At 39.0% G+C, this 27,398-nt stretch overlaps 1 protein-coding gene across 1 annotated transcript; it reads right to left on the minus strand.

Annotated features, from left to right (window-relative positions):
- Positions 1–1,611: 1,611 nt before the first annotated feature.
- Positions 1,612–26,530, minus strand: LOC128867975 (uncharacterized). Its single transcript, XM_054109637.1, has 4 exons — positions 26,173–26,530; positions 3,058–3,828; positions 2,764–2,928; positions 1,612–2,688 (listed from the first exon to the last, which is right to left on the minus strand). Exons 1-4 carry the CDS (start codon positions 26,297–26,299, stop codon positions 2,558–2,560), a joined length of 1,194 nt encoding a protein of 397 aa, XP_053965612.1. The 5' UTR covers positions 26,300–26,530; the 3' UTR covers positions 1,612–2,557.
- Positions 26,531–27,398: the final 868 nt, after the last annotated feature.

The raw sequence follows: 27,398 nt of genomic DNA on the forward strand, positions 1-27,398 counted from the left end.
AGAAAATAATCCATCGGATTCGCGTCTGGTAAATTTGCCATTTTTGTGGACGTTATGAAGTTCGGAACGTTGTATTGTAGCCATTCTTGGTTCACTCGAGCTTTGTGAGACAGTGCCGGGTCCTGTTGAAACATCTATGGTCTGCCACCGAAATTTTTGTCTGCCCCCGGCTTTAAAGCAACCTACGGAATACTTTCCCGATGATATTTTGTATTTACCTTGACGCCAGGCTCGATGAAAACGATTGGAGAGTGGCCATCTGCGGTTACAGCGGCCCAAAGCAATACCTGTGGCGGGTGCTGCTTCCTGGTAGTCAATCGATGACTCAAATCCTCGTATGAACGGTCGGTCAAATAAACCCTATCGTTTTGGGAGTTAACGAATTGCTCAATTTGAAAATCGTCAGAAAACATAGTGTTCGGAAATTGTCCGCTTTCGGTCAAGCGAAGCAACTCCTTCGCTCTCTCAAGTCTGACTTGTTGCTGCTTTGGTGTGAGATCATGCGCCTTTTGGATCTTGTACGGCTTGACTTTGAAATCATCTTTCAGTAAGCGGTTATCGCACCACCAAAAAAAGAAGAGTAAGTTGAGTTTGGCTATTTTTTTGTCTCACGATTACTTTACAAATTTTTTGTTATATATGGAAGAAGCTTTCATAAGCTTTAAAAAGCTTTCATTAGCTTTATATAGCTTTCACAAATTTTCTCAACACCCAACCTAGCGAGCGTTCTCACCAGGATTAAGTTAGAGCAGTATTTCCATATTGCATTATGGTTCCTCGTCTGGTTGAAAACCAATTTGAGGAACAGAACACTGATCAGTAAAAATATTGAAAATTTGTTTTAAATTAAAAGCTTTTTAAAAAATTTTAAATGGGAAAGTATTTTTAAAAATCTTGTAATAAAAAAAAAAAATTGAAAAATGTAACAAGGATGTTTTTAAAACTAGATAATTTTCCAAATTTTTTACCTATTTAAATGTTTTTTTTTTAATTAAATTTCTAAACCTGACACTGATCAGAAAAATTAAGTTTTGTTATAATTAAAAGCTTTTGAAAAATTCTTAAATTTCAAAAATATTACAAAAAACTTTTAAAACTACATAATTTTCCAAAATTTTTAAAATTCAATAGTAAATTACACAATTTTTTTTTTGTTTAATTAAACAAAAACTCTATTTACTTTAAGATGCTTGAGCTCACGAACAATCGCTGGTTGTAATTTTTCAGCCAAATATAATGCAATCGCACTTACTCTCGGCAAAATTCTTCCGCGCGTTTGTAAACAATACTCTGGACTGTCATTTAGCCAACTAACAGACAGCTGATGCCTGTGCATCAGCTACCCGAGCGGTCTGAATTTGGTTACACTTCGAGTGCCGGATCCTGTAGACAAAAATAACGATTGTTGGATCGTTAAAAGTTAGTGAATCGCACTACTGGACCTACTTAATACTATTTTTTTTATAAAACTTACCTTTTATGTTCAATTGGTATCTTATTAATTGTTTTTTATAAACATTTTCGTTTGAATATTATTTTCGACTTTCCCGTTTCAATTGCTGCACTTCCTACATCATCGCTTGTATATAAATGTGAAATTTTTTTAGAATATTAAACGCATTTATTTGCATTGCATCTTTACACTTCAAAAATAACAGTTTTGTTGTTTTATATTTTTTGCCATTTACAGCTAATAAATATATTTATATATATGTGGTTGTATATTATTAGGATAACGGTTGCTTATGAATAAAACACACATTACAAGAACATATTTAATGAGGGCTAAATGTTAGATGGGGGGCAGGAGCATACACACATCAGTTGACTAGATACCGTGGATATTACATTTATATTAAAAAAAAAAACTCCTATAAAAAAATTGATACGAAAATACATACCATAAACAAATCATAATCACAAACATATTTTTTCATTCTAATTTACATACATCCTTGCAACAAAAAACGTACAAAGGCAAGAAGCTGCAAAACACTGCTAGTAAATTTCACCACTTAAAAACCAATGCGGACTAATTAGACCGCCTTCATATAGGGCAACTGGCGTTGCTTGAGTGCTTCAACTCGTAACACATTAGGGAAAGTGCGATGAGCAAAGTTGAGGAGCGCCGAGTTGCTCGTGCGCGCGTTGTGTTTTCGTTCTTCGTTTACAATATCGGCATTCCGCAATTCCTCTCTACAGTAGGCGTGGCCCTGTGTAAAAGTCATGAACAACACAAAAACACAAGACAGTATTTGCGCTATATGGATGCGGTCTTAGAATAAATTTAATGAAAAATTTAGTTTTTGTGTGTTGAAATTTCCTAGCTGAATTTTATTATCGGCATGAGCCGGAAACTACACCTCATCTTTATACGCTCTTTGTTTGCATCCACTGAGTTTCGTTGTAACATTTAAAACGCGATGTGGTGGGGTGTGGTTGAGGATGAGGAGTGAGAAGGAGAGCAGGGCATTTGAGAACCTCATTCTCTTCCTCGATGCCAACTGGGTGGATCTACGGCACAATGCCAGCTACCACAACGCCGCCACGCGTACTGCTATTTACCCAAACCAACCCACATATAATTGGGATCAATGAATTGTGCGCCATGATAGCCACGCGGATTCATCGCCACCAACGAGCGTATCTTCTGAGAAGGCCGATATGTGCGTATTGCGTGCAGAAACTCTAAATGTGGAGTGGAAAATGGAAGACGTAATTTAATTTAAACGCTACCTAAATTAATTTGTTCAATCTACCAACCTGCATTTGCCTCATGTTCACCAGCTATCTTCTCGTGCAGCTGTCGTAGGGGATGTTGCCCTTCAAGTAGTTTCGCGTCCTCATGGCCTAACGGTTGTGATTTCTCATTGTAGTGCACATTCTTTGAAAGATCCGTAAAGAAGTTGCCCAGGTGTGTCATGGCGCCTGAAATGGAAAGTGAACAAAGAAATTTTGGGGCAATTCAAGACGTACTCGAGTAACGCGTATTAGCTGTTGCGTTAACTGCGCGCATGCGTAAAGCTCTTTCAACGCTCTGCTTGTACGTTCACTCACCAGCACTAATAGAGGGTAGGAAATTGCGTTGATCGCTATTGCCGGTTTTATTCCGCTTGAAAGCCAATTTCTTTGCTTCGCTAAGTTCTTGCTCCCGATCGTGCTGGTACGCTGTGTAGGGTATGTAAGCATAGTCGTAATTACGATTGCGGCGCGCGTAAGGGTCGCGTTTGGAAGGTGGCGGCTGCTGGGTGTTGAAACGTTCGCTAGCTGAATCCATATCACTTTTGTAATCATAATCCGATACTATGTCCAGCGGCATATTCTGCTTCTCTGAATTCTCCTCTACCGTTTTTGCATAAGCGACGTCATTCTCACTTGCCTCAGTTTCAAGCGCGAGCTTCGCTTCATCACCCGGCACAATTTCAGGTGATTTCTTGTAGATGACTATATCTGCGTCATGCATACGCAAACCGTTTAGATTTGATTGCTGTTGTTGGTTTTGTGGTTGTGACGGTTGTTGGAGTTGCCCTTGTAAATATGGTTGTTGTTTCGTTTGCTTTTGTCTTTGTCCAAATAACCAACTACCCAGCCATTGCATTTGCCGCTGACGCCTTTCATCGGCAGGAACTTCAACATCGTTTGCTTGTAACAAATCGGGCAACGCTATTTCGTCAGCGATTGCTTTGCCAAATAAAGCATTTCCGTTTCCGTCGATAGATTTTTCATTTCCAAAACTGCGTGAATCAAATGCAAAGTCGTCAAAGTAATGGCGAGGCCAATGTTGCGGATAGAAGCGCGACTGTGTGTCAGGTGGCCATTTGGCTGCCACTGCAAACAAGATTTCAATGAAAAGAGAAAGTATTAGTAATTAACAAAGTGGAAAACATAAAACAGCCAATGAAAAAGTTGCAATTAAAGTTATTAAATATGGAATGATTTGGATCGACTTTTTTGTGTTGAGTCCATTTTATGGAGCGGGAATATGTTAAATCGAGAAAAAATTAGGTATGCCTGCTTATTTATTTTTGTCGAGACAACTAGCAAGTACAGGACTCAGACAATATTAAATCCATTGTACTACACTTGGATTCCCTTTTAATTTTCTTTAAATCTACCCAATCTCCGAAGAAATCTGAGTAGATCTTGTGATACCAAGGAGCCAAGGTGGTCGCTTCCTAGCACATCAGTACCAAAACCTAAGCCTGATTCGAGGGAAGGGCGGGCAGACGCACAGAAAGTGGTCCGCCGTCTCATCCTCCTCTTCACAAGCTGGGCAGAGTGCACTTTCTGAGATGCTCGCCTTTTCCATGTGCCTTGCCCATAGAAAGTCAACCGTCATCAGTCCAACCAGCCGCCTACAGTCCCCTCTGCTTAGTGACACGAGAAACTGCGACAGTCGGTCCGACATGACAGGTAACATCAGTTTTGTCCATCTGTAGCCTCTCTCAGCCTGCCAAGCTTGCTTGTGGGTTAGAGTAACCCATTTGCTAACCTTGGGTTTGATGGCTGCAGAAGGGAGTGGCAGAACGGGCTCCGGGCCAAGGAAGTTTGCGTCAGAGCCCATTCTGGCTAAAGAGTCAGACATCTCGTTACCCGCGATACCCACGTGTCCCAGGAACCATGTTAGCATCAGGATATTATGTATTCCGAAATAGTTCAGCATGGATTTACAGTACTCGACTACCCTTGAAGTGGTTGGGGGGCTGTCTAAGGTCATGAGCGCAGCTTGGCTGTCACTGCAGACACATATAGATCTGCTCTCCATCTGTTTTCCACAACAAAGTTCAGCATTCAACAGCATTCAAGAGCAAAGAGCAGTTTTGTCCTGCTGAATTCCACGTAGACCCCAGAGCCGGAGCCGTGCTCGGTCCTGGAGTCATCAGTAAAAATGCGAAAACAGTGTTTGCCGGGCTCTTTTTCAGAGTTTGACCACAACTGAGCCTCTGGCAGCACTACTTTGTATCTCTTTTCTAGTAAGACTTGCCATCAAGAGGAGGAGTCAAGGGGCATGGAGAGAATCGTTGGATCGAAGACCATGCCTTCTCGGTTTTCCAATGCCGGACAGGGACCGTACCAGTTCGCATTGTGTTTCAGCCTGCAGATGGCCTTCAAGGCCTCCCCTTGGATGAAAGCATCAAGTGGTGGTAGACCAATCAGAGCATCTAATGCTGAGCCTGAAGTAGTTGGAAAAGCTCCGGTGCAACAGATGGTCACAGTGCGTTGTAGTCTCGATAAGGACCTCCTGATTTCCACGAGAGAGAGTCTACTCATCCAGATCACTGATGCATAGGTGATAATAGGTCTTATCATAGCCGGGTAGATCCATAAGACCTTGCTAGGACAAATACCCCACGTTTTCCCAAAGACACCTTTGCACTGCCAGAAAGCTGTCAGTGCTTTGGATGTCTTTTTTTCAACGTGTGATTTCCATAGGAGCTTACTGTCGAGGATTACTCCAAGATATTTAATTTCCTTGGATAGCTGGATTGTGACTCATTTTAGCTTAGGCAGACCGATTCCATCAGGCTTTCTTCTTCTGGTAAAGAGGACAATACCAGTTTTGGTGGGGTTTGCCGATAGCCCATTCGCACAGCTCTTTGTGTCAATCATATCCAGAGTTTTCTGCACTTTTCTACAGATGTTCCTAGGCGAAGGGCCTGTTAACAAATAAGCAACGTCGTCCGCATATGCTTGTGTGTAGACTCCAGCATCATTTAAGGTGGTGTGTAGAGGATTGATCACTATGCACCAGAGCAATGGAGACAGCACAGCACCTTGGGGGCAGCTTCTATTTACCCCGGACGACACCAGCAGATCCCCCTCCGCCCACACCGTGACGATTGTTTTGGCTAGCATTGAACGAATCCAATTCAGCAGCACCCGGTCTACACCATGTCTACTGGGAGAGCTGCACATACTGTCGAAAGTGGCATTATCAAAAAGCCCCTCTAAATCCAAAAAGATGCCCATAGCGTAGTCCCTCCTGTCGATGGCCTGCTCTATCCTAGCAACAAGGTTTGGCAGTGCCGATTCGCAGGACTTTCCGCTTTGATAGGGATGCTGAAATGGAGAGAATCAGCGACCTCTGACGCATATGCAACTGCACTAGCCGTTCGATACTTTTCAGCATGAAAGAGGTCATGCTGGTGTAGAAATTTCTACCAAAATATGGATGAAACCGACCCTCACCACCCCCCCACGAGAGTGGGCAGGGCTGCAGTCACCCACTTTATGCCTTCCTTCGGCATGGCAAGATAAATGTCATCTGGTGCGGGGGACTTGTAGCCGCCAAAAGATTCGATGGCTAATCGAATGGCGGCTTCATTCACCACAGATCTGGCAACGTGCCAGTCACGCCGAGAAGGTGTAGCAGCTCTGACAGCAGCATCTTTCGTTAAGGGCTGTTGATGGCCAATGCTTATCTAATTGCCTGGAAAGTGAGGGTCCATCAGCAAACTGAATGCCTCACTTTGCTTCTCCGTGAAGGAGCCATCAGATTTCCTAAGTGACCCCAGCTTTGCGGTTGGATCCCTTTTCAGGATCCAAACCAATTTCGCCGTGTCACTCAGAGATTCAATACCACCGCAGAATTCCCTAAAAGAAGCTCCTTCACATGACGGTATCTCTCCCAGTCCTCAGTAAGATTAGTCTTGAGGCCCCAGTTTAGAAGTTTTCTCGACTCACGCCTCAATGTTCTGAGCTCTCGATTCCACCACGGAACGGGAGTCCGATAAAGGAGAGGTCGAATTGGACAGGCTGACGCAAAACATTCAACTAAGGCAGCTCTGAGTTTCTCAACTGCCACCTCAATCCCCTGTTCTTTCCGAAGTCTTGGTAGTGTCACGGATACTTTTTCTGGTAAGTGTATATTAGTTTGGGGAAAAATAAATCCATTATTTTTGCGTAAAACCTTAGCGCAAATGGTGGAAACCTTTTTTATCGTCGATCTTTAGCTCCGGGGCGATGCTACGACTACTAACAAGCCGGTCAACTTCGTTTATTTCTGCGATTTTATCGACATCCATTTATAAATTTGGTGATAATCTCACGGGGACGTCCTAGTGGCACGTCTTCAAACATAATCTACCATCCGTGTTTTATTTTTAGGTGCACAACATTTCATAGTTAACACCGATATTTGGTCTCAACATTCGTTTTAGCAAAACTAAACATTTTTTGTGCCATTCGTCTTTATAAAAAGCCTCCCGAAAGCACATTAGTAGGTACCAGAAACATTTTCAACACATTTTCATCAATTATCTTTAAGCAAAAGAAATAGTTGACGAAGACTGAAAAACATTTAATGTGTTTTCTATACTAGGCCGATTTATTTTCAGCCCTACCTCGTAAGAATGCATATAATTATGTTAAAACGTTAATACAATGACGATATAAATTCATACTCCTACAAACACGCATACTCGTACATACATACGCATGTGTGTAGATGTACAGTTACATGGCTTTTTTTCACAATGTTTATGCAAACAATGAATTTTATTTGAAGCTAACAGCCGATTTCGCTTAAATCGTTATCACGAAAAGTTTCCCCATGCACACATAAATTATAAAACTATTTTTGGAATACAATAGAACCAGAATTTTACTCTCTTATCAGCAAGTGCCGTACAAATTCAATAAGGCGATGTTTAGTTCTTATTCTCCTTTATATTCCAACAATTCGATAATTAATTGAAGGGGAATAAATGTGGCAAATGCCTCACAAAATATTATTTTCTTTTTAAAATTAATTGCAGTCACAAAAATTAATTACTCGGACAATGCGATAGGTAAAGGCGGTGTATTGAGTAATCCACCCAACTCGCAGAGTCATTATGCCACCCACATACTCGTATGTGTGTGTGTGTATGTAAGTATGCACATAAATACTTAAATAGGAGAGTGCATAAAATAATGCGTAGGAGTGTCAGCGGAAAAGTAAACAAAACAAGAATGTGTCAAAATTTTAAATGTGCAAATATTTTAATTATTTTATATGAACAACCGGGGAGGAAAAGGCTTAATGATTACGGAAAAATGAAACGAAAAATAACAATTAAATTTAGTTGATTAGTTGGTGGTATAGTCAGCTTAGAGAGGGGAATCTGGGCTCTTTCATAATAATAATAATAATACATAATACTAATATTGGTGTGTACAGGTAAAATGTACCAAGTAATTTAAAATTACGATAACGGAATCCGAAGAATACAAAAAGAGCAGAAAAGAATTGAGGAAAGCTATAAGCCAAAGCAAAAAAGACAAATGGGAAGAGCTACGAAACGATCTAAACAATAACCCATGGGGGTTGGGCTACAAAATCGTTATGAAGCTAGAGGCCAAACCCCCTGCTGCTGATATGGAAATCAAAATGGTAAGCAAAATAGTTGACACACACTTCCCAACACACTGTGCTGAGAGGGAAGAACTCGAGTACGAAACAACGGAACCTGTCCCATTTACAGAAGAAGAACTTATGGATGCTGCAAAAGCAATGAAATACAATAAAGCGCCAGGACCTGATGGCATAGTTGCAGAAATACTGAAACTATTGGCAATCGAACGCCCTTTTTTGCTGCTAAAGATATACAACGCATGCCTAAAAGAAGGAATTTTTCCAGAAATATGGAAAAAACAAAAACTAGTACTAATCAGTAAGGAAAAGGGAGACCCAACATTAGGATGGGACCTGATGGCATAGTTGCAGAAATACTGAAACTATTGGCAATCGAACGCCCTTTTTTGCTGCTAAAGATATACAACGCATGCCTAAAAGAAGGAATTTTTCCAGAAATATGGAAAAAACAAAAACTAGTACTAATCAGTAAGGAAAAGGGAGACCCAACATTAGCGTTCGCTTATAGACCGTTATGTATGCTGGATAGCGCAGGAAAACTCTTTGAGAAACTGATAAAGCATAGGCTTAGCGAAGCCGTAGAGAACAGCGGCGACCTCTCCGACAGGCAGCATGGTTTTAGAAGTGGCAGATCTACCTTAGGAGCCATCCAAGATGTAATAGCTAGCGTAGAACATGCCCTGGCAGGTAATCGATACTCCAAACCCTTAGTATTACTAGCCACACTGGATATTAGAAATGATTTCAACAGTTTAAGTTGGGACGACGTAATTGAAACTTTAAAGGTAAAATTCAAGATCCCGAATAATCTATTGAAGATTATTCGCAGCTATCTAAGCAATCGCGTGCTCTTATACGAAATGCGAGAAGGGTGTAAGACCAAACAAATAACAGCAGGTGCGGCCGAAGAATCAATACTCGGACCTGAACTCTGGAATATAAGCTACGATGAAACCCTTCGAATAGAGATGCCTGAGGATGTGCATTTAGTGGGATACGCAGATGACATTGCAGCTGTAATAATCGCCCGAAACACTGACGAAGCCAAAAGGAAGTTAAATCAGGTGATGATCCGAGTTCAGACATGGCTAGAAGACCGTGGATTAAAGCTGGCCACAGAGAAAACAGAGCTAATCCTTCTAACGAACAGACGTATCCCATTAGAAGTAGATATTCAAGTACTCGATGCCACTTTATCAACAAAAAGAGTGGTCAAGTACCTTGGAGTACAATTAGACACAAGGCTAACCAACTGGGCGCATATAAACCATGCTGCCACAAGAGCTGCCAAAGTAAGCGGCATGTTAAGTAAGCTCATGGCAAACCTTGGAGGTCCAACGCAGAACAAGCGAAAACTTTTAATGGACACGACGAACTCGATTATCTTATACGGATGCGAAATATGGCCAGATTCGCTAAGGGTGCAATGCCGGCGGAAAATTCTGCAATCTGTACAACGCACCTGCGCTCTCAGAGTGGCTTCGTCATACAGAACAGTATCTGAAGCAGCGGTGTTAGTTATCAGCGGAACCATCCCTATAGATATTCTAGCCCAAGAGCGCAAACACAGGAATCCCAGTACCACGCTTCTCCGATATTAGAGTTCAAACGCTCACACTTTGGCAGGCAAGATGAAACTCTGAACGGTGCGGTAGATGCACAGCGAGACTAATACCCGATCTAAAAAAGTGGGTAGAAAGAAAGCACGGTGAGGTTAACTATTACCTCACACAGTTTTTGTCCGGACATGGGTCCTTTCGCAAGTATTTTTGGCGAATGGGGAAAGTGAGCCAACCAAACTGCATATGTGGAGATACTGAGTATGATGATGCGGAGCACACCTTCTTTAAATGCGAGAGGTGGAACGTAGAGAGAACAGGCCTGCAACAAGCTATTGGTGTATTTACACCTGAAGAAATTATCGAGAAAATGATGACAGACGAAGAAAAATGGAATGCCGTCAAAAATTTTGTGGAGGATATTATCCGAAAAAAGAAGCGCGAAATGGAAAGTTATGCTGAAGAGCATATGCTCAAGGTTTCTCAAAACAGGCGACCCTGGACGAAGGGTGAGTAAGTAAGTGTCCTTCTTAGATCGCCGTCTTGGCCCTCTACCTCGAAGCAATGCGGAAGGAGTCCCGGGGTGGAGGGAAAAATCCAAGAGAAGAGGAGGGATATTTTTAGTGGAATCACCACACACGTAGTAGCGACGGTTACTATATGGTGCGAAGGCATTTTTAACCCAACCTCACCGCCAAAAAAAAAAAAATAAGTTCGTGCGTATTTTACTCATAATTTCACTTTTGTACGATTTTTGCATATAAAAAATTATTCGCGGAATATAACGGAACTATTTATATTTTCTGTGATATATTGGGCATTCAACAAGTGATTTAATCGCGGATAGAAGCACGTGTTGTCAAAAGACAAGATGGAATCTTCTAACGCGTATAAGAGGCATATTTCGTATTTTTTTATAAAAGTGGTAAAAATGCAACAACTGCTGCTGCAGAAATAAACATTGTTCAAGGAGAAGATACCGTGAGTGTAAGGACTGCGCAAAAGTGGTTTTCAAAATTCCGAAGTGGTAACTGCGACGTAGAGGATGCCCCGCGCGCTGGCCGTCTTTAACTCCGACGCCTTGCTCGAACTCGTGGAAGCTGAGCCAAATTTGACAGTCTATATGATGGCTCAGAGGTTAAATTCATCGCATGGAACAGTTCACAGGCACCTGGTTCAGTTGGGAAAGGTTTCAAAGCTGGGAAAATGGGCTCCGCATAGACTTTCCGTCGTCAACCTTCAGCAGAGAGTGAATGTGTGTTCTCAGCTGCTGCAACGGCTTGAAAATTCGTTTTTTGAACCGCATCGTTACTGGTGATGAAAAATGGGTCCTTTACAATAATCCTGTTCACAAACGCCAATGGTTAGATAAAGATGAAACACCAGAACCGAGCCCTAGAGATGGCCTTCGCCCCAAGAAGATTCTACTGCCTATTTGGTGGGATATGGCCGGTATTGTTTATTATGAACTTCTGGAACCAAACCAGACGATAACTGCTGATTATGATTCCCATCAGCTATCAAACCTGAATGATGCACTTAACAAAAATCGATCTCTTTAGTGAATAGACGCAAAGTTTTGTTTCGCCACGACAACACAAGAGCTCATACCGCAAGGCAAATATTAGGCAAGCTGAACGAGCTCGGATGGGAACTAATGGTGGATACTCTCGGGATATTGCACCTTGTGATTATCCCCTTTTCCGTGGACTTCAATCCCATATGAGTAACATGAACTACTCCTCAAAAGAAGCTATAAAAAGGGATATCGAAGCGTATTTTGGCTCCAAGGACAAACAATTTTTTGAGCAGGGAATTAAAAATTTGCCCAAACGTTGGGAAGACATTGTAAATAATGAAGGAAAATATATTACTGATTAATAAATACTTTAAACATCTTTTTTATTAATTTTAAAACCACCTTTAAAAAACCCATGAGCTTATGGGCTGACCTGATGCTTTTCTCAATCAGCGCATAAAATTTAAAAGGTTGGTTCAATTAAAGAAATTAAACAAAGATGCCCTGATGTATTAAAAAAGAGAAACTCATAAGATTAAAGTAGAACAAATTCCTAAAAATTATATTTTAAATATTGGCACAGCCTCTCTCAGTCCAAAGGATTCCGTACAGAAAGTTTTAAGCACGCTTTTCTGAAGATGTATTTTTCACGTCGGCCGAATTCACAAATCGAGGAAATACTCACCGATTGACTTGAAATTTTAGTTGCTTGATCACAATTATTCTCTGTTTGTAGAGCAAAGGAATTTTTTTATACACAATTTTCAATTTTTTGTCGCCGTTTTGTAAACGCGCCTGTTTTGAAAAGACAAAATGCCGAAAAAAGTTATATTCGATTTTTTTTTGTTTATGAGATGCGCAATAAATAAGCCTTTTCAAATTCTTAAAAAAAAAAAAAAAAATATTCACTGATAAAAATTCTCAAAATATTAGAGAACGAGATCACATTGGTTTTTAAGGCCGAACCGAATTGAGCCGAACTTCGGCTCATTTTAGCCAAAGCCGCACCGAAATCTAGCCGAATATTTCTAAAGCCCCAGTAACTTTTGTAAAAGTAACCCCAAACCCTAATTTTTGAGACCTCGCGGCCCGGTAGGTATGCAAAATGATTAGGAAACGTGGTAAAGAGGGATACTCGTATATTAACATTTTTTCCGATAGTCAAGCCGCTATCAAGGCGCCGGTGTCCATGGTGCAGACACAAACTAGTCCACTCCTGTAAGGAGGAGATTAAATCTCTTGGGTGTGCAGGTAACATTTCTCTGCTCTTGGTTCCAGGACATAGGAACATAGAAGGAAATGAAATAGCTGATGAATTTGCCAGGAAGGGGTCGACTGAATTGGTCGCAGAGATCTGATACCCGTGGCTGTACAACTTTATTTCTCAGAAAAGCGCTGAAAGGATGGAATTCCATTTATTCATGTGCTATTTCGAATAGCTTTTGGCCCTAGTACGGCCCCAGTATAGACGGAGGACTCAGAAAGTCCTAGGGACTCCTCGCCATTCAATTTCCAAATTCGTAGCTGTGTTTACTGGTCACTGGATGATCGACATACGCTAGGATTACCCATTGCAAAAACTGTGGGGACTTTTCAGAGCAAAAGACTGTTGAGCACTTTCTCTGTAAATGTCCGGTTTTGGCCGATTGAGGTCACTGGGCGCTCCTTTCTTCGATGACTGTCCCATCATCATCATCGGTTTCTCCCACTGGAGCATAGGGCATCAGTGAAACACCTCCATCTGATTCTATTTTTTGCAAGAAGCTTGATTTCGCTCCAAGTTTTTCCTGTCGTTTCAACTTCCTTCTGGACAGTTCTCCTTCAAGATATTTTTGGACGGCCAACCTTGTGAGCACCTTGTGGATTCCAATCCAGTGCTTGATGACATATTTCATTTGCGTCCTTGCGAAGCGTATGCCCAATCCACCTTCACTTTCGCAGTTTTAGCATGTTAGATTTTGCACCTCCTATACTAAATATCGTCGTTACTTATGGTGTTGGGCCACCAGATCTTCAATATCCTGAGTAAACATCTATTCAGCTTTGAATTTTGTTTTCGATCCTATTATTTGTGAGCCAGGTTTCCGATCGGTACTGATGGTATATTTGTCTTAAAGATCCGCAATTTTTTATGTACGCTGAGGATGCTCGCAGACCAGATAGCTCGGAGCTGTGCATAGGCACCGTTCGCTTTATTTGTTCTGGCGAAAACGTATAGTTTCGCACTGTTTTCAGCGGCAATGATACTACCCAAGTAGGTAAAGGTGCCAACGTTCTCAATTTGATCACCATTTAAGAGGAACGGGTGGGCGGCTGCTAGTGGATCGAATTTTCATGGCTTTCGTTTTCTCTTGACTTATTTTTAGCCCTGCATTCAATGAGGTTGAGGACAGATCATCAATTTTGTTCTGCATGTCGGTGTGTTTGACGGAGAGATGTCTTCGAGGTGTTCATAGAAGTTTCAGTAAATACCTTTTATTTTCCCCTCAATACAGCTTTTTAGTATATCTTCAATAACAATTAAAAATAAGAAAGGAGACAAAAGACAGCCTTACCGTACGCCAGCGCCATCAACCTTCTCCATTACAACAACTTCTCTGGCTGGCTGTAGATATTTGCCTGTTGGAGGTCGCATAATCTTGCCTAATGACAGAAAAAAAAATACCAGTCTAACGGTTAGACGCGATAGAAGTGAAACCTTCCGTAAAACAAACTGAGAGAGAATGAGATCAAAAACAACAATTGACGCGGTATTTCAAAGACATGTTGACAACATCGAAACCAAAGCATTTGTATCATATTTTAGCTATCATAAGCCACTCGTATCATTTGTTGAAATTGAAAACATTGAGGATGAATAATAATAAAATGAAGAAAATAAAATATGAACTTTATAGCAATATTATAATGAACGTATAATTATCCCGCTCCTAATGCTGCTTTCGTCTCATTCTCTCTCAGTTTGTTTTACGGAAGGTTTCACTTCTATCGCGTCTAACCGTTAGACTGGTATTTTTTTTTAGTTTTATTTTCTTTTTGTTTTTTTTTCTGTCGAAATTCACGATACTTTTCTGCATTATTTTTCGGCATAATTGCGGTAAATATTTAAAAATGAAAATATTTACGAATATAAAAATACGGACGCAATACAGCACACGCGGTTGCTATTATGAGCGTCGTAACGCGTATAATACACAGACGTACTAACATACACGCAAACATTCGTAGGACGCTTGGTTTGAATTTTTTATACATATGTATGCATGCTATACTATGGCCTAGCCTATGTACGTACATACATATTTGTGTTCTGAACTTCCAGCAAAACAATGCTTATTAATATACACATATGCATCTACATACAACCGCACACACAGGCCACTCACTTTATTCCTGTAAATGCGTATGTCGTCCAAAGCTAAAATTCTATGCCTAGCGACTACAAGAACAAAATGCATTAATAGGCGCAGGCGTAGCGGTCATCATCCTAGTTGCCATAGCGCTGAACAGTCGCGGCGGCGCCGAACAGTTTCAACTATTGTACTGTGCAACAAAAACTCATCATCAAAAAATTGATTTATAAATTCGAGCTCATAGTTCTAAGAGCAAGTACTTTCATTCATAAAACGAGCCGCCCATATGCTAATTTTCTCGACAATTCGAAAATAGTCAATATTGGAATATTTCGCGTAGAATTATTTGCCAATATTCAATTTTTGTCAAGTCGAGTGCCCGCGGCTCCGTAAATATGTTTGCACCCATATATGTATGTAAATATATGTTTCTAAATGCTCGACAACCGCAGCTGCCTGTTCAAGGTTACTGTACATTAGGCCGGGTCGATTTGTGGGAAGGCAAAAAAATCGCCCATTGATCTGTGAAAATCATATTCTAGGGATCAGAATAAGAAATTTTGCCAAAGGAAACATACCTCTAAAACGATTTCTGATGTCCCCCAATATGGGTCGAACTTTTTAGTTTCTTTTCTATAACTCACATTCATTCATTTACATATGTTCTGACTAAATAAATTTCTTAAGAGAAAAAATAGATAATATTATAAATAAATAAAAATAAAGAAAAAAAAACACCAGTCTAACGGTTAGACGCGATAGAAGTGAAACCTTCCGTAAAACAAACTGAGAATAAGACGAAATCAGCATTAGGAGCAAGATAATTATAGGTTCATTATAATATTGCTATTAAGTTCATATTTTATTTTCTTCATTTTATTAGTATTCATCCTCAATGTTTTCAATTTCAACAAATGATACGAGTGGCTCATGATAGCTAAAATATGATACAAATGCTTTGGTTTCGATGTTGTCAACATGTCTTTGAAATACCGCGTCAATGGTTGTTTTTGATCGTGTTGTCGATTCAGTGCGATTGTTACACATTTTTAAATTGAATGTTGTATTGAGAACGCCAATTAAAGGAACCGCTGTGTCCAATGCAAAATTTACGTTAAAATCGCCACTTAAAATCATTGGAACTTTATTGTAATCTTTTCTAAGTATCCGCGATACTTCTGGTGTATACTTTATTAAATTTTCGTGAATGAATTCCGTGATGCTATTTATTGATTTTTTTTTCTGTCGATATTCACGACACTTTTCTGCATTATTTTTCGGCATAATTGCGGTAAATATTTAAAAATGAAAATATTTACGAATATAAAAATACACACGCGGTTGCTATTATGAGCGTCCCCAGCAAAACCTGCGTGACCGAAACTCTAACACAATTACATTTTTTTGAATGTTACAAACACATATGCACGCAGGTTTTGCTGGGGCGTGACCGAAACTCTAACACAATTACACATATGCACTCGTATTTGTTTGAAAATCGACCTTTTTTTTGGTTCTCCGCCACCTTTGGAAAATGTGTAAACAGTAAGCAAACTTTATTCATATATTTTTCCTCATTTTTGCATCAGTAAAATTAAACAAACGCCGTAGCCGAATGGGTTGGTGCGTGACTACTATTCAGAATTCACAGAGAGAGCGTAGGTTCGAATCTCGGTGAAAACAGCAAAATTAAGGAAAACTATTTTTCTAATAGCGCTCACCCCTCAGCAGGCAATGGCAAAACACCGAGTGTATTTCTGCCATGAAAAAAAGCTCCTCATAAACATATCATAAAATAAAAAAATAAAATAACTGTATAAAAAATTTTTTTTTCTTGTGATTCGAACCAAGGATTTTGGATCGGAAGCTCACATTGCTAGCCGTTCGGCTATCGCGCCATGCTGTCGGCGCTGGCCTAAAAGTTATTTAGTTCGTCGCTACGTGTATATGTAATATTCGTAGCCAAGAGTGTCGCTTTTTTCGTTTCACTTTTTCTCAAATCACTCCCAACGATTCTAAAGAAGTTTTCACTTCAAAAACATAGCCATTTAGCTGATTTTTTCATGTAAAGGCCAAAAATGGTGATATTTTGAAATTGGGGGACATCAGAATTCGTTTTAGAGGTATGGTTCCTTCGGCAAAGTTTCTTATTTTGATCCCTAGAATACGATTTTCATAGAGCAATGAGCGATTTTTAAATCGACCCGCCCTACTGTACATGCAAATGTACTGTGCCTATGAATGCGCGCTGGATTTCTTGAGAAATTTTACCGTATGTTTTGCTGTCGCGAGGCACATATGTACATACACACAACATATATACATATATCCGCATATATACATACATATATAAATTCACAAATTTAAATTTGCTTATGCCATCCTTCTGTGTGCCTGGTAATGAAGCATTTTCTATACATACATATATATACGTATATCTTTTTTCTTCTTCTTTTTGGTGTCGCTTTTTCGTTTCATCGAGTCTCAAATCACTCCCAATGATTCTAAAGAAGTTTTCACTTCAAAAAATTGGCTGGAGTTGTGTAAGTTTACTAATAACGTTTACTAAATAACGTTGTTGTTGCCTTTACATACCAATTTCTTGTTAAGCGTGTAGAGCCTCAACAAAGCGAGCAGAGGAGTAGCGACCGAAGACGCCTAGAGATAAGCTATTTTGTGGATTTCGATAAATTGTATTATATGGAAGGCATCAGCAAAATGGGAATCGTTAGGCTCCAGCGTAGTGAACTCAAAGGAAAGTGTGTGGAGAAATGAGTTCAGTTTAACTGAAACGTTACTCTTTCCTGCCAAACTCGTTTAATTTTTAACCTATCCTCGTATGTCAACATACTAAATTTTACTTTTCATATTTTGCAATTGAGGTGGTCATCAATTCACGCCAATTTTAATTAAAAAAGGATGAATGATTAAATATTAAATTAAAAATATGTTAAACCCAGTGCAACTATGACCATCATTGCTCCCACTAAATAAACATGCATATGTGCATATGTATATAAATATATATAACACACAAAGGTACATACATACACAGACAATATAGTAAGTAAAAAAAAAACATTTCACATTTAGTTTAAAACATCACTTCCGTATGAAATAAAAATTTTATTATAGCACATGAATAATTGCGGGCTATAAATCATCAGTTATTAATACAAATCAGTTGTTGGGAGGCTTAAAAAAAAACAAAGTCCCTTTTGATGCCCAACCGTCATTGTGAATGTCATTTTTTCCGCAGGAACGACGGTTGTAGGCGTTTTTTTTTCTAACTGAAATGGGCATTTTTAGTATAGGTATGCATAAGTAGGTTTTATAAAAAATATTTCATAAAAGAACAATCGCTAATATACTTATAATCTATATGTAATTAATAAGGCATTAAATAAGGGTTTTTCAACAAGAGGTGTTATTTTGATATTCAAAGAAAAATGCTATTTTTTAATATAAATGATCGGATGTTTATTTCATTTTAGAGAGGAAGGTATGCCGTTAATAGTGGAAAATAACATCAGGCAAATGACCACCATGACCAGGCTTACAGGACTATCCTTTTCATGAAATTTTCCATAACCGAATTGCAAAGTGGCTGCCCTATATCCTCGATAGGCTCACGAATTCCATCTTTGAGGTCTTGAATCGACCCTGGGCTGTTGGTTGTTGGCGTTATTCTTCTCTTTCACATGGCCCCAAAGAAAAAAGTCACAAGGTGTTAAATCACAAGATCTCGGTGGCCAATTGTGATCACCTCTTCGAGAGATAACTCGGTCCGGAAACTTCTCCCGTAAAATATCAATGGTTTCGTTGCTTGTGTGGCACGTAGCGCCGTCTTGTTGAGAATAAGCGTTGACCGGATCAATACCATCCAATTCCGGCCATAAAAAATCGTTAATCATCTCTCGATAGCGCAATTCATTTCAACAATTTTAAAATTTGATTTCCGTGAATTTTCGTCACACTTCAGGGCTACTGGTCCGTTGTGCAGTCACTGCACAAAAAAGCAAAGCGAATGGGTCTGGTGGTGAACGAGGACAAAACGAAGAACTTCCTGGCATCAAATAAACAGTCGGCTATCGGCACCCACGTCACTGCTGACAGTTATGTTTTCGAGGTTGTAAGAGACTTCGTTTATCTAGAAACCAAAATCAACATCGATAATAATGTCAGCAGCCTTGAAATCCAACGAAGAATCTCTCTTGCCAACAAGTGCTACTGTGGCCTAAGTGGGCAACTGAGTAGTAAAGTCCTTTCTTTACTAACAAAACTAACACTTTATAAGGGTCTCATCATGACCGTCCTAACGTATGGCGCAGAAGCTTGGCAATGACAACATCCGATGAAGCGACGCTTGGAATATTTGAGAGAACGATTTTGCGGAAGATTTTTAGACCTTTGCTCGTTGGCAACGGCGAGTATCGCAGGTGATGGAAGAATGAGTTGTATGAGCTTTACGACTACATAGACATAGTGCAGCGAATAAAAATATAGCGACTACGTTGGCGGTATCAGCTGGTAGTAGCAGAGGAGAGGAAGGAGGGGAGGGGAAGGCCTCCTCTGCGTTGGAAAGATCAGATGGAGTAGGCGTTGGCTTCACTTGGTGTGTCCAACTTAGCACGAGAAAGAAACGAATGGCGCGCTTTGTTAAACTCGTCCAAAATCGCGTAAGCAGTTATCGCGACAATTGAGAAGAAGATGGAAAAAGCTTCTGAAAATTTGTTTCAGGCAAAGCGGTTTTTAAATGCATAGTTTCTATGGTCCCCTATTTATCTTCATTTGCCTTACCAAAAAGTATATATATGAAAGATATTGTTGCTAGAGAGTAGGTGTCAAATTTTTTTGTGTGAACTCACATAAAAACATTAATTTACGACTTACTCAGTGATCGATAAAAATAATTTTAAGAACTTGTAATCGCGTTTTTGTAGTAGTCCAACGACTCATTAGGGCTGTGGAATAAAAACTTGTTTGCCAATAATAATGGCTTAGATTCAATTATTGGTGGAAAAAAATTATAAGAACATTACTCTATTTTTTGTTATTTATTTTCTAGATCAGAAATGTAATGTATGTATGTGTGTAATTTACTATTTGACTCAAATAAACAAACAAAACTAAAAAAGTAATTGGACATCGATTTACTGGCCATTTGCTTATTTACAAAAGCAGCCCTATTTTTTCGTTTTTGTTGATTTGAAGTCTTAAGCATAATTACAGTTTTTATAGATCACTTGGAACTAATATGAGCTGAAATTACTACATACAGACAGTTAAATTAATAAATTAAAAAAGAGTTCAGAAGTTTATAAAATTCATTCTTTGGCATCGAAAAGTCAAGCGGAATAGAACTAGAGATCTCAATGAATTCCCTCAGATTCCGGGCAATAGGAGCATTACACGCATAATTTGTGTTAAGCAATTGAAGATGAAATGAGTAAGTTCTGCGTAGAGATCTAGTAGGGATATGAAAGTGAATGCCATGTAATAGGGATGAACAATCGACTTCTCCTTGAATTGCACTAACAACAAGAGACAGTGAAAGTATAGACCTTCTACTCTCTAGAGACTTTATTTATTATCCAATCGATATGAGTTGTAACACATGGGCAAAAAGCAAGACACGTTTTGTTTGTTCAAACTTGGCTTTATTCATCAACGTAATTTCCACCAAGAACAACACAATCATTCCAGCGTTGCTCTAACATGTCAATACCACTTTTGAAGAACGATTTATCTTTTGCCTCAAAATAGACCTCAGTTTCAGCGATAATCTCTTCATTCGAGCGGAGTTTCTTAGGTTAGGTTAAGTTGGAGCGGTTGTCCTGTGGGACACACTTAGGCTCATAGTCCATTGTGATGCCGCGTGGGAAGCTTTCCCTATTTATCCTAAAACCAGTGTGTGCTTTTCAAAAATTTTAGAATATCTCCTATTTCTGCAGAACTGAAATCTTCCAAGTCGTTAAAAAATTGTCTGCCTAGAATAGTAAATCTCCGTCTGGATAGTGCAGGACAATGATGCACAAGGTGCAAGATTGTATCTGCCTCTTCCTCATCAAGACAACTTCTACAGAAGTCGTGTGCTTGCACACCCAGCTTTCTCTTTGTCAAATGCGTATGCAATAAAAAGCCAACGGGTTCTTTTGATAACTTTACGATGTCAGTAAACGTCGTCTCTACGACCACGTTTGAAGTCAGCAAACCATCGTTTTAAAGTTGTTTTTTGATGAAGCGAAATCCCCATAACACTTTTCTAGTCATTACTTCGCTTGAACGGTATTTTCCCCCAACAAAAGCAGTGTAAAATTAAAACACGAAATTCTTGTTGATCGATTGCCTTGAAAATAACAAAAGTAGCGTCACTCTTAGAACAATAATTCACGAACTAATGAATAGAATATCATGAAATTTTAACAGCTGTCTTTTTAAGGTTAGTACTAACTGAAAAAGAGGTGAATACAACAAAACTAGTGCCATCTATGTGTAAGGCCCGGGACTTTTCAGCCCAAGTGTTATTTATAGAATCGATATGACTTTGTATAGTTTCGCCTTGATTTCGCATTTTCTTTATCATTACTGTAGTTTTGAATTTAGCTACTTTTTAGTTCCAAGGCGATTTCATTAAAGGTGGTAGCACTAGGCAAACCACATCATTTTGTACATTAGAAGGTCAAGTGAAATAGAAAACAAAGATGTGATTTATTTATATAAAGCAGATTGCGCACTTTCTTATTATTGTATTTATTTACAACATAAAATGAATTGAATTTATATTCATTACAAAAGTTCAATTTGCAAAATACAAAATTTAAGGTAAATAATACCATTCGCAATTTAATTTTGTGCTGACATCTGAATGTGCATGATGAAAGGAAAAAAAAAACAACTACTGCTATCCCCTTTAAAAGATTTGCCTTGTTGAGTTCTTACATTTATGTTTATTAGAAATAAATAAATATTGCTTTTGGTACAATTTGACAATTGTGTCATATTTGTCCTTAAGGCAAATTATTTCTATTAAAGGTGGTGTTGGTAAATCAGCTGATTTGTTTTTTTTCCTTTCGCTGTGTCCACATGGCTATCGGCTCAGAATGAAACAAGGCGAATTCATTATTTGTTTTCTAGTTTCCCAATACTTTGCCAAATCAAACCTAAAGATCATTGTTGTTGGTCTAGTGCCACCACCTTTAATGAATGCGCCTTGATTTTCCTTCAATTTTGAATGAAATGTAATCAAGCGTCTCGATATTCATTCGCATATATTCTGAAAGGAAAAAGGGCCGCGAAAAATTTTCGGGTTCTCTATGCATTTTTATCAAAAAGATTGCACTTGAAGACAGCAACAAAATTCCTTCTTCAGTGTCACTAATTTTCTCGATTTGCTGCGGTTCCAACAGAAATGCAGCGTTTAATTTTCAGAAATAGGCTGTAGAAATAAAATAATTCAAGCCTAGCAACAGTGCAATATACCATTTCCAGTGTAAAACATTTTAAGCAACTCAAAAACACACACAGATTTATAATATTTAAATGCATTAAAGCACCTGTTTGCGGAAGGCTACTACTGTGGCGCGGACTGCTCATACTGATACTCCTTTATATGATTAGCGATCGGTCGTTTTTCTGACCGAAAATAGTTTAATTTAGTTAACCGTCATAATTTGGACGATTTGGAAGAAAGTGAGGTATATCTAGGCTAATATCAAATTCGTGTGAGCGTATTCAAAAAATAATAAATTATAATTACTATTAAATTGTCTTTGGTACATAAAGTAAGTTGCAAAGCTAATTTTGACATCTATCGCTCAGCAAACAAATGTTAAAACAGCATTGAAAATTTGAAACTTAGTTTCTTATTTTCGTATGTTGATCGATAAACTAAAATTAAAATTTTTGAGCATCATTCAGTTTTACTAAGTGGCCTTTTGATGTCAGTGATTTCTCTTGGCCGACTAGGCGTATGAGTGATTTTCTTACACTTTAGCACCATTGAGATTGAATATTGAATGAGAATTTAAAACACATTTATTACTTAGTGCAGGAGTCATTTTGTAAACACAATGATGCCAGCTCAGGTTGAAGGTAATATTTTCCAAAAAATACTTATTACTTATAGACAGGCACTAATATTGGGTTGAGGACTAAGTTCATAGCGTTTTCTTTTATTTCTCAATGATTTGTTTGCTGTTTGGCAAAGGGTTAACATTCATTCGGTAGAACCCCTTCTGCACTAGAAAACAATGTTAATTGTATTTTTGAGTTATTTAATTTTTTATTAGTTTTGAGGCTTAGAAATGGAATACCCAGGAGGCAAAAGCAACATTTTCGACTCCTGCTCTTCTTTGCTTTTCATCGAGGTCAAAAAGCTGCCAAAGCAACCCGGAACATTTGCAACGTGTACAGAGAAGGTGTCATAGGCGAGTCTGCAGCACAGAAATAGTTTGCAAAGTTCAAAAATGACAACGTTGACGTCGATGACATGTCCCGCAGCGGAAGACCTTCTGAATCCAAATTCCTCTTGAAGAAGAAGGGTCGTCAAACCAGCCGTGAATTGGCGGAAAAAATGAAAAAAAAAATTATGGCATGTAATGTGTTTTTATGTCTTTTTCAAAACATTGATCAAAACGACTCCTTCAGGGAGATTTGAGAAATGTTCTACAAAAATAAAATTTTATTTGCAAAAAATCTTCAGATCGGCCATTTATGGGGTAAGGGGTAGTCAGAATTTTCAAAAAAATTATTTTTTTTTTATTTTGCATTTGCTTAAAGTATATTGTGTCTTAAAAATATTGTGTGAAAATTTGAAGTGAATTCGACAAATACTTTTCGAGTTTTTCAACAATTAACAAATGGCGCTTGGGCGCTCCGGAGCAGATAGCAAAACTTTAAATGCGTTTTTCTCAAAACTAACCCTTGCTAACCCACGCTGCTCTTCGAAATTAGTCGGTGAATGTAAGACAAAACTTAACAGGGTTGCAAAACACAACAAAGTTAGTCTTATTTGGGTGCCTGGACATTGTGGCATTACAGGGAAAGAGTTAGCTGATAAACTGGCTAATAAGGCTCTGCAAGTATGCCACTAGACCCTGCACCCTTCCTAGGAGTCAATTCTGCATCGATTCAACTATGGATTGACGACTTCATGAGATCTACGCATAGAAGACGTTGATCTGGGTTAAACTCGTGCAGAGTAGCTAAGTGCTTTGTGAAAGAACCAAACAGGAAAATAGCCACCTTTCTCCTAAAACTCTGTAGAAAGTACCTGAGAGTACTGGTGGGTGTAATCACACGGCATAACGCCTGTGGTCAGCAAATGGCTGTCATGAGGCTCATCGACCACCCGATGTGCCTATCCTGTCTTGAGGATGACGACACTGCAGAACATTTTCTCTGTACCTGTCCGGCGTTTTCCAGAATCGGGCTTAGGATATTGGATTACGACATACTGAGTATGGATAAAGTGCATACCCTTCCTCTTTCGAATCTCTTAAGATTCATCAATGAATCCAATGATTTGTGGAAGAGTGACCTCAAACTAATTTTTTTGTTTTGCCATTTTATCTTTCCTATCTCTATTTTTTCTACTGAAATCTATCTGGGTGTAGTACAATGGTCTACTGACTGAGTGCTTGGACTTGTCCAACCCCCCACAAATCTAATCTAATCTAATCTACTATAGGGCGGGCCATGTAAAATTTGCATTTTGAATCGGCTATAAAAAAAAATAAGTCAATATTTTTTTAAACTTTTTTTTTTTACTTTGAACATTGAACATTATCATTTATGAATCTAAAATAATATCGTTCAAATGACTGCCACGACTGGCTTTACAGCAGGCCATTCGATAAACCCAATTTTTATGCACATTTTCGATTGTTTGGGCTCCAATTTCATGAATGGCAACTTCGAATTCGTGTTTTAAAGCATCAATCGTCTCTGGATGGTTCGCATAGCATTTGTCCTTAACGGCTCCCCACAAAAAATAGTCCAACGGGCTTAAATCACAGCTCCGAGGTGGAATTTCGGCTGATTATTCGGTTTTCAAAAACGATAGCCAAAAGTTCGAGAGTAACTTTGGCAGTGTGACAAGTTGCACCGTTCTGTTGAAACCAAATGTCGTCCATGTCATCCTCTTCAATTTTTGGAAACAACTCGTTGAGCATGTCACGGTAACGCTCGCCATTTACTGTAACTGCAGCTCCTCGCTCATTTTCGAAAAAAAATGGCCCGATGATGCCGCCAAACCAAAAACCGCACCAAACAGTGACTCGTTGGGGATGCATTTGCTTCTCTACAGTAACGTCTGGATTTTCTGAGCCCCAAATCCGACAATTTTGCTTATTGACGTAGCTACCGATGTGAAAATCAGAAAAGAAGAAGAAGACTCACCACTTTGGAAATCGTTTACAATATTTCCCAATTTTGTTCAAGCGTATAGCGTCCCATTTCGTAAATGTCAAACCTTTAAGTAAATTATGAACACATTTGACATGTCATTTGTGTTACCATTCTCAAAAAAATAGGTGGCTCAAAAAGCAAACGCTATATGGCCCACCCTTTATAAGCTAGTTCTTGCCTTTCCCGTATTTTGGGCAGTGTTCGCCGACAGCCATTCGATCCTATACCTGCCAGTTTGTTCGCGACGCGGTTTACCGGTTTACAGTTTTTTCATATGTTTCATATAAGAAATTTAACAGTAGTTTGATTACCATATAAATTCCAAGAGCGTATATCCCTCCTTTTTTGTTTTTGTTTTTTTTAGTGAATCTCACTACTCCCCACTTTCGTTTAGCACTGAGTCATTGTTGAATATGACAATACGTCCCCTTAGTATAACAATAGCCTATGTGCTCATAGGCTATTATTTTGTTTTTGAATTTTTGGATTCTCCATCGTCGATTTTATATGTGGTCAAAATTTTGTCAAATTCTAGTTCCACAAAGCGGGTCAAAACGTCAGTCAAAAAATAATAAATATTTACAGACATAACGAGATTTGAGTGAGAGCTACTTTCGACAAAAAGTTTGAAATTCATTTTCTCAAAACATCAAAAAATGTATAGGCTATTTTAATACTAAGGGGATGAATAGATCTTGGGCTTAGGTCCCAGTTATCCGCCATTCGTCTGCCTCTGATATTCTTACCGGCAACTTATGTATTCTCAAAAACTTTATTGCAGCACATAATCCCGGCGCTTCACAGCACCAGCACTTTAAAAATTAAACTATGTAAATTTTATGAAAGCTTTTTTTTTTTAATATGGCTCTTAAATTTTTCGCTTTTGTTTACTCTTTGAATTACACATTTTCGAACGCGTTAAAAACCGCATTCAACCGCCCAACAAATAAGTTCAATATTGCATTTCATACATACCTTTGTTCATGAGAAACATGACCAACAACAGCAACGTCCACTTGAACGGCCACAAAGTAAACATGCTGCCGCTGCAACTGTTGCCCACCCTTCTCCAGCGACTACAACAAACAAATGTTGCAAACATTTCGAAATGTGCAAAATCAAATAATCTGAGCTCTTGTTAAATGGCGGGCTTTAACAGCCACATTCTGCAGTACTCTCTCACTAACCAACACACAAGTAAGCAAATGTTCAGAACTTTAAAATTTGTAGACTTTATCACGTCCTAGCCAGCAGTTAAACAAAAATAAAAACTTGCGAAAAATCCGCTTAAACACAAATGTTTCAAAGTCAGGTTGAGCGCCAATGTCCAACGCCTAAATGTCAACTACAACTGAGAACCGAAAGCAAAAGCGTCGTTGCTTTTATATGCTGCGGCCATAGCTGTGCGCTTAGTGCGCTTGCAACTTCACTGCGCACACATGCGAACACAAATTGCTGACAAATACGCATATAATTGCGTGTGTATGTGTGTGCCGCCATAGATAGCATGAGATATTCAAGCGCACAGCGTTGCTAATGGGACTGTTGAGTGAAAGTAGCCTCTGTTGGATCACACCTGTTGGCCAGTCAAATGCCTTATGACTCGATGGTGGGTGGGTGGATGTGCTTGCCTCGTGGTGGAGGTGTAATTTTTGTTTGGCTTGTTGCATGTGAATATACCGAGCCAGAGCACAAGCAACGAAATGTTTTTACATCTCATCGCAATCGTGAAATATTGTAGTAAATTTTACTACTATCGCTTTTTTCAAGCACGTTGACTTTTTTGTGACACTGTTGTTGTAGGAGTATAGTTGTTACAATTGCTATCATCGCTGTCATTGTCGTTGATATTGTCGCTGATTAGTTTTTCGTTTAGATGTGCACATGTGCGTGCCATTGTACTCAAAGCTTATGGAATTGAGTTTTTATCGTCGCATTTTCGAAAAACTCCCCAATTGTTTTGTACGCGATGTAACATCAAAAGAGGACACAAAATGCACAGAAATTAGCTTCGAGGCGGCACGATTAAAAGTGCGACTTCGCACCCTCACCTCTGCTCGCTCCCCATGGAGGTGTTTATCCGACTGGCATACACCAAAAACTACATACACACACACATTTAGAAACATACAGCGAGTATGGGGTATATGGGTATGAATAGAAGAGGGAAACTTGTAATAGGAAAGTTTGTTTTATTGTTT

This window comes from Anastrepha ludens, chromosome 6 (genome assembly GCF_028408465.1).
Source record: "Anastrepha ludens isolate Willacy chromosome 6, idAnaLude1.1, whole genome shotgun sequence".
NCBI lineage: Eukaryota > Metazoa > Arthropoda > Insecta > Diptera > Tephritidae > Anastrepha > Anastrepha ludens.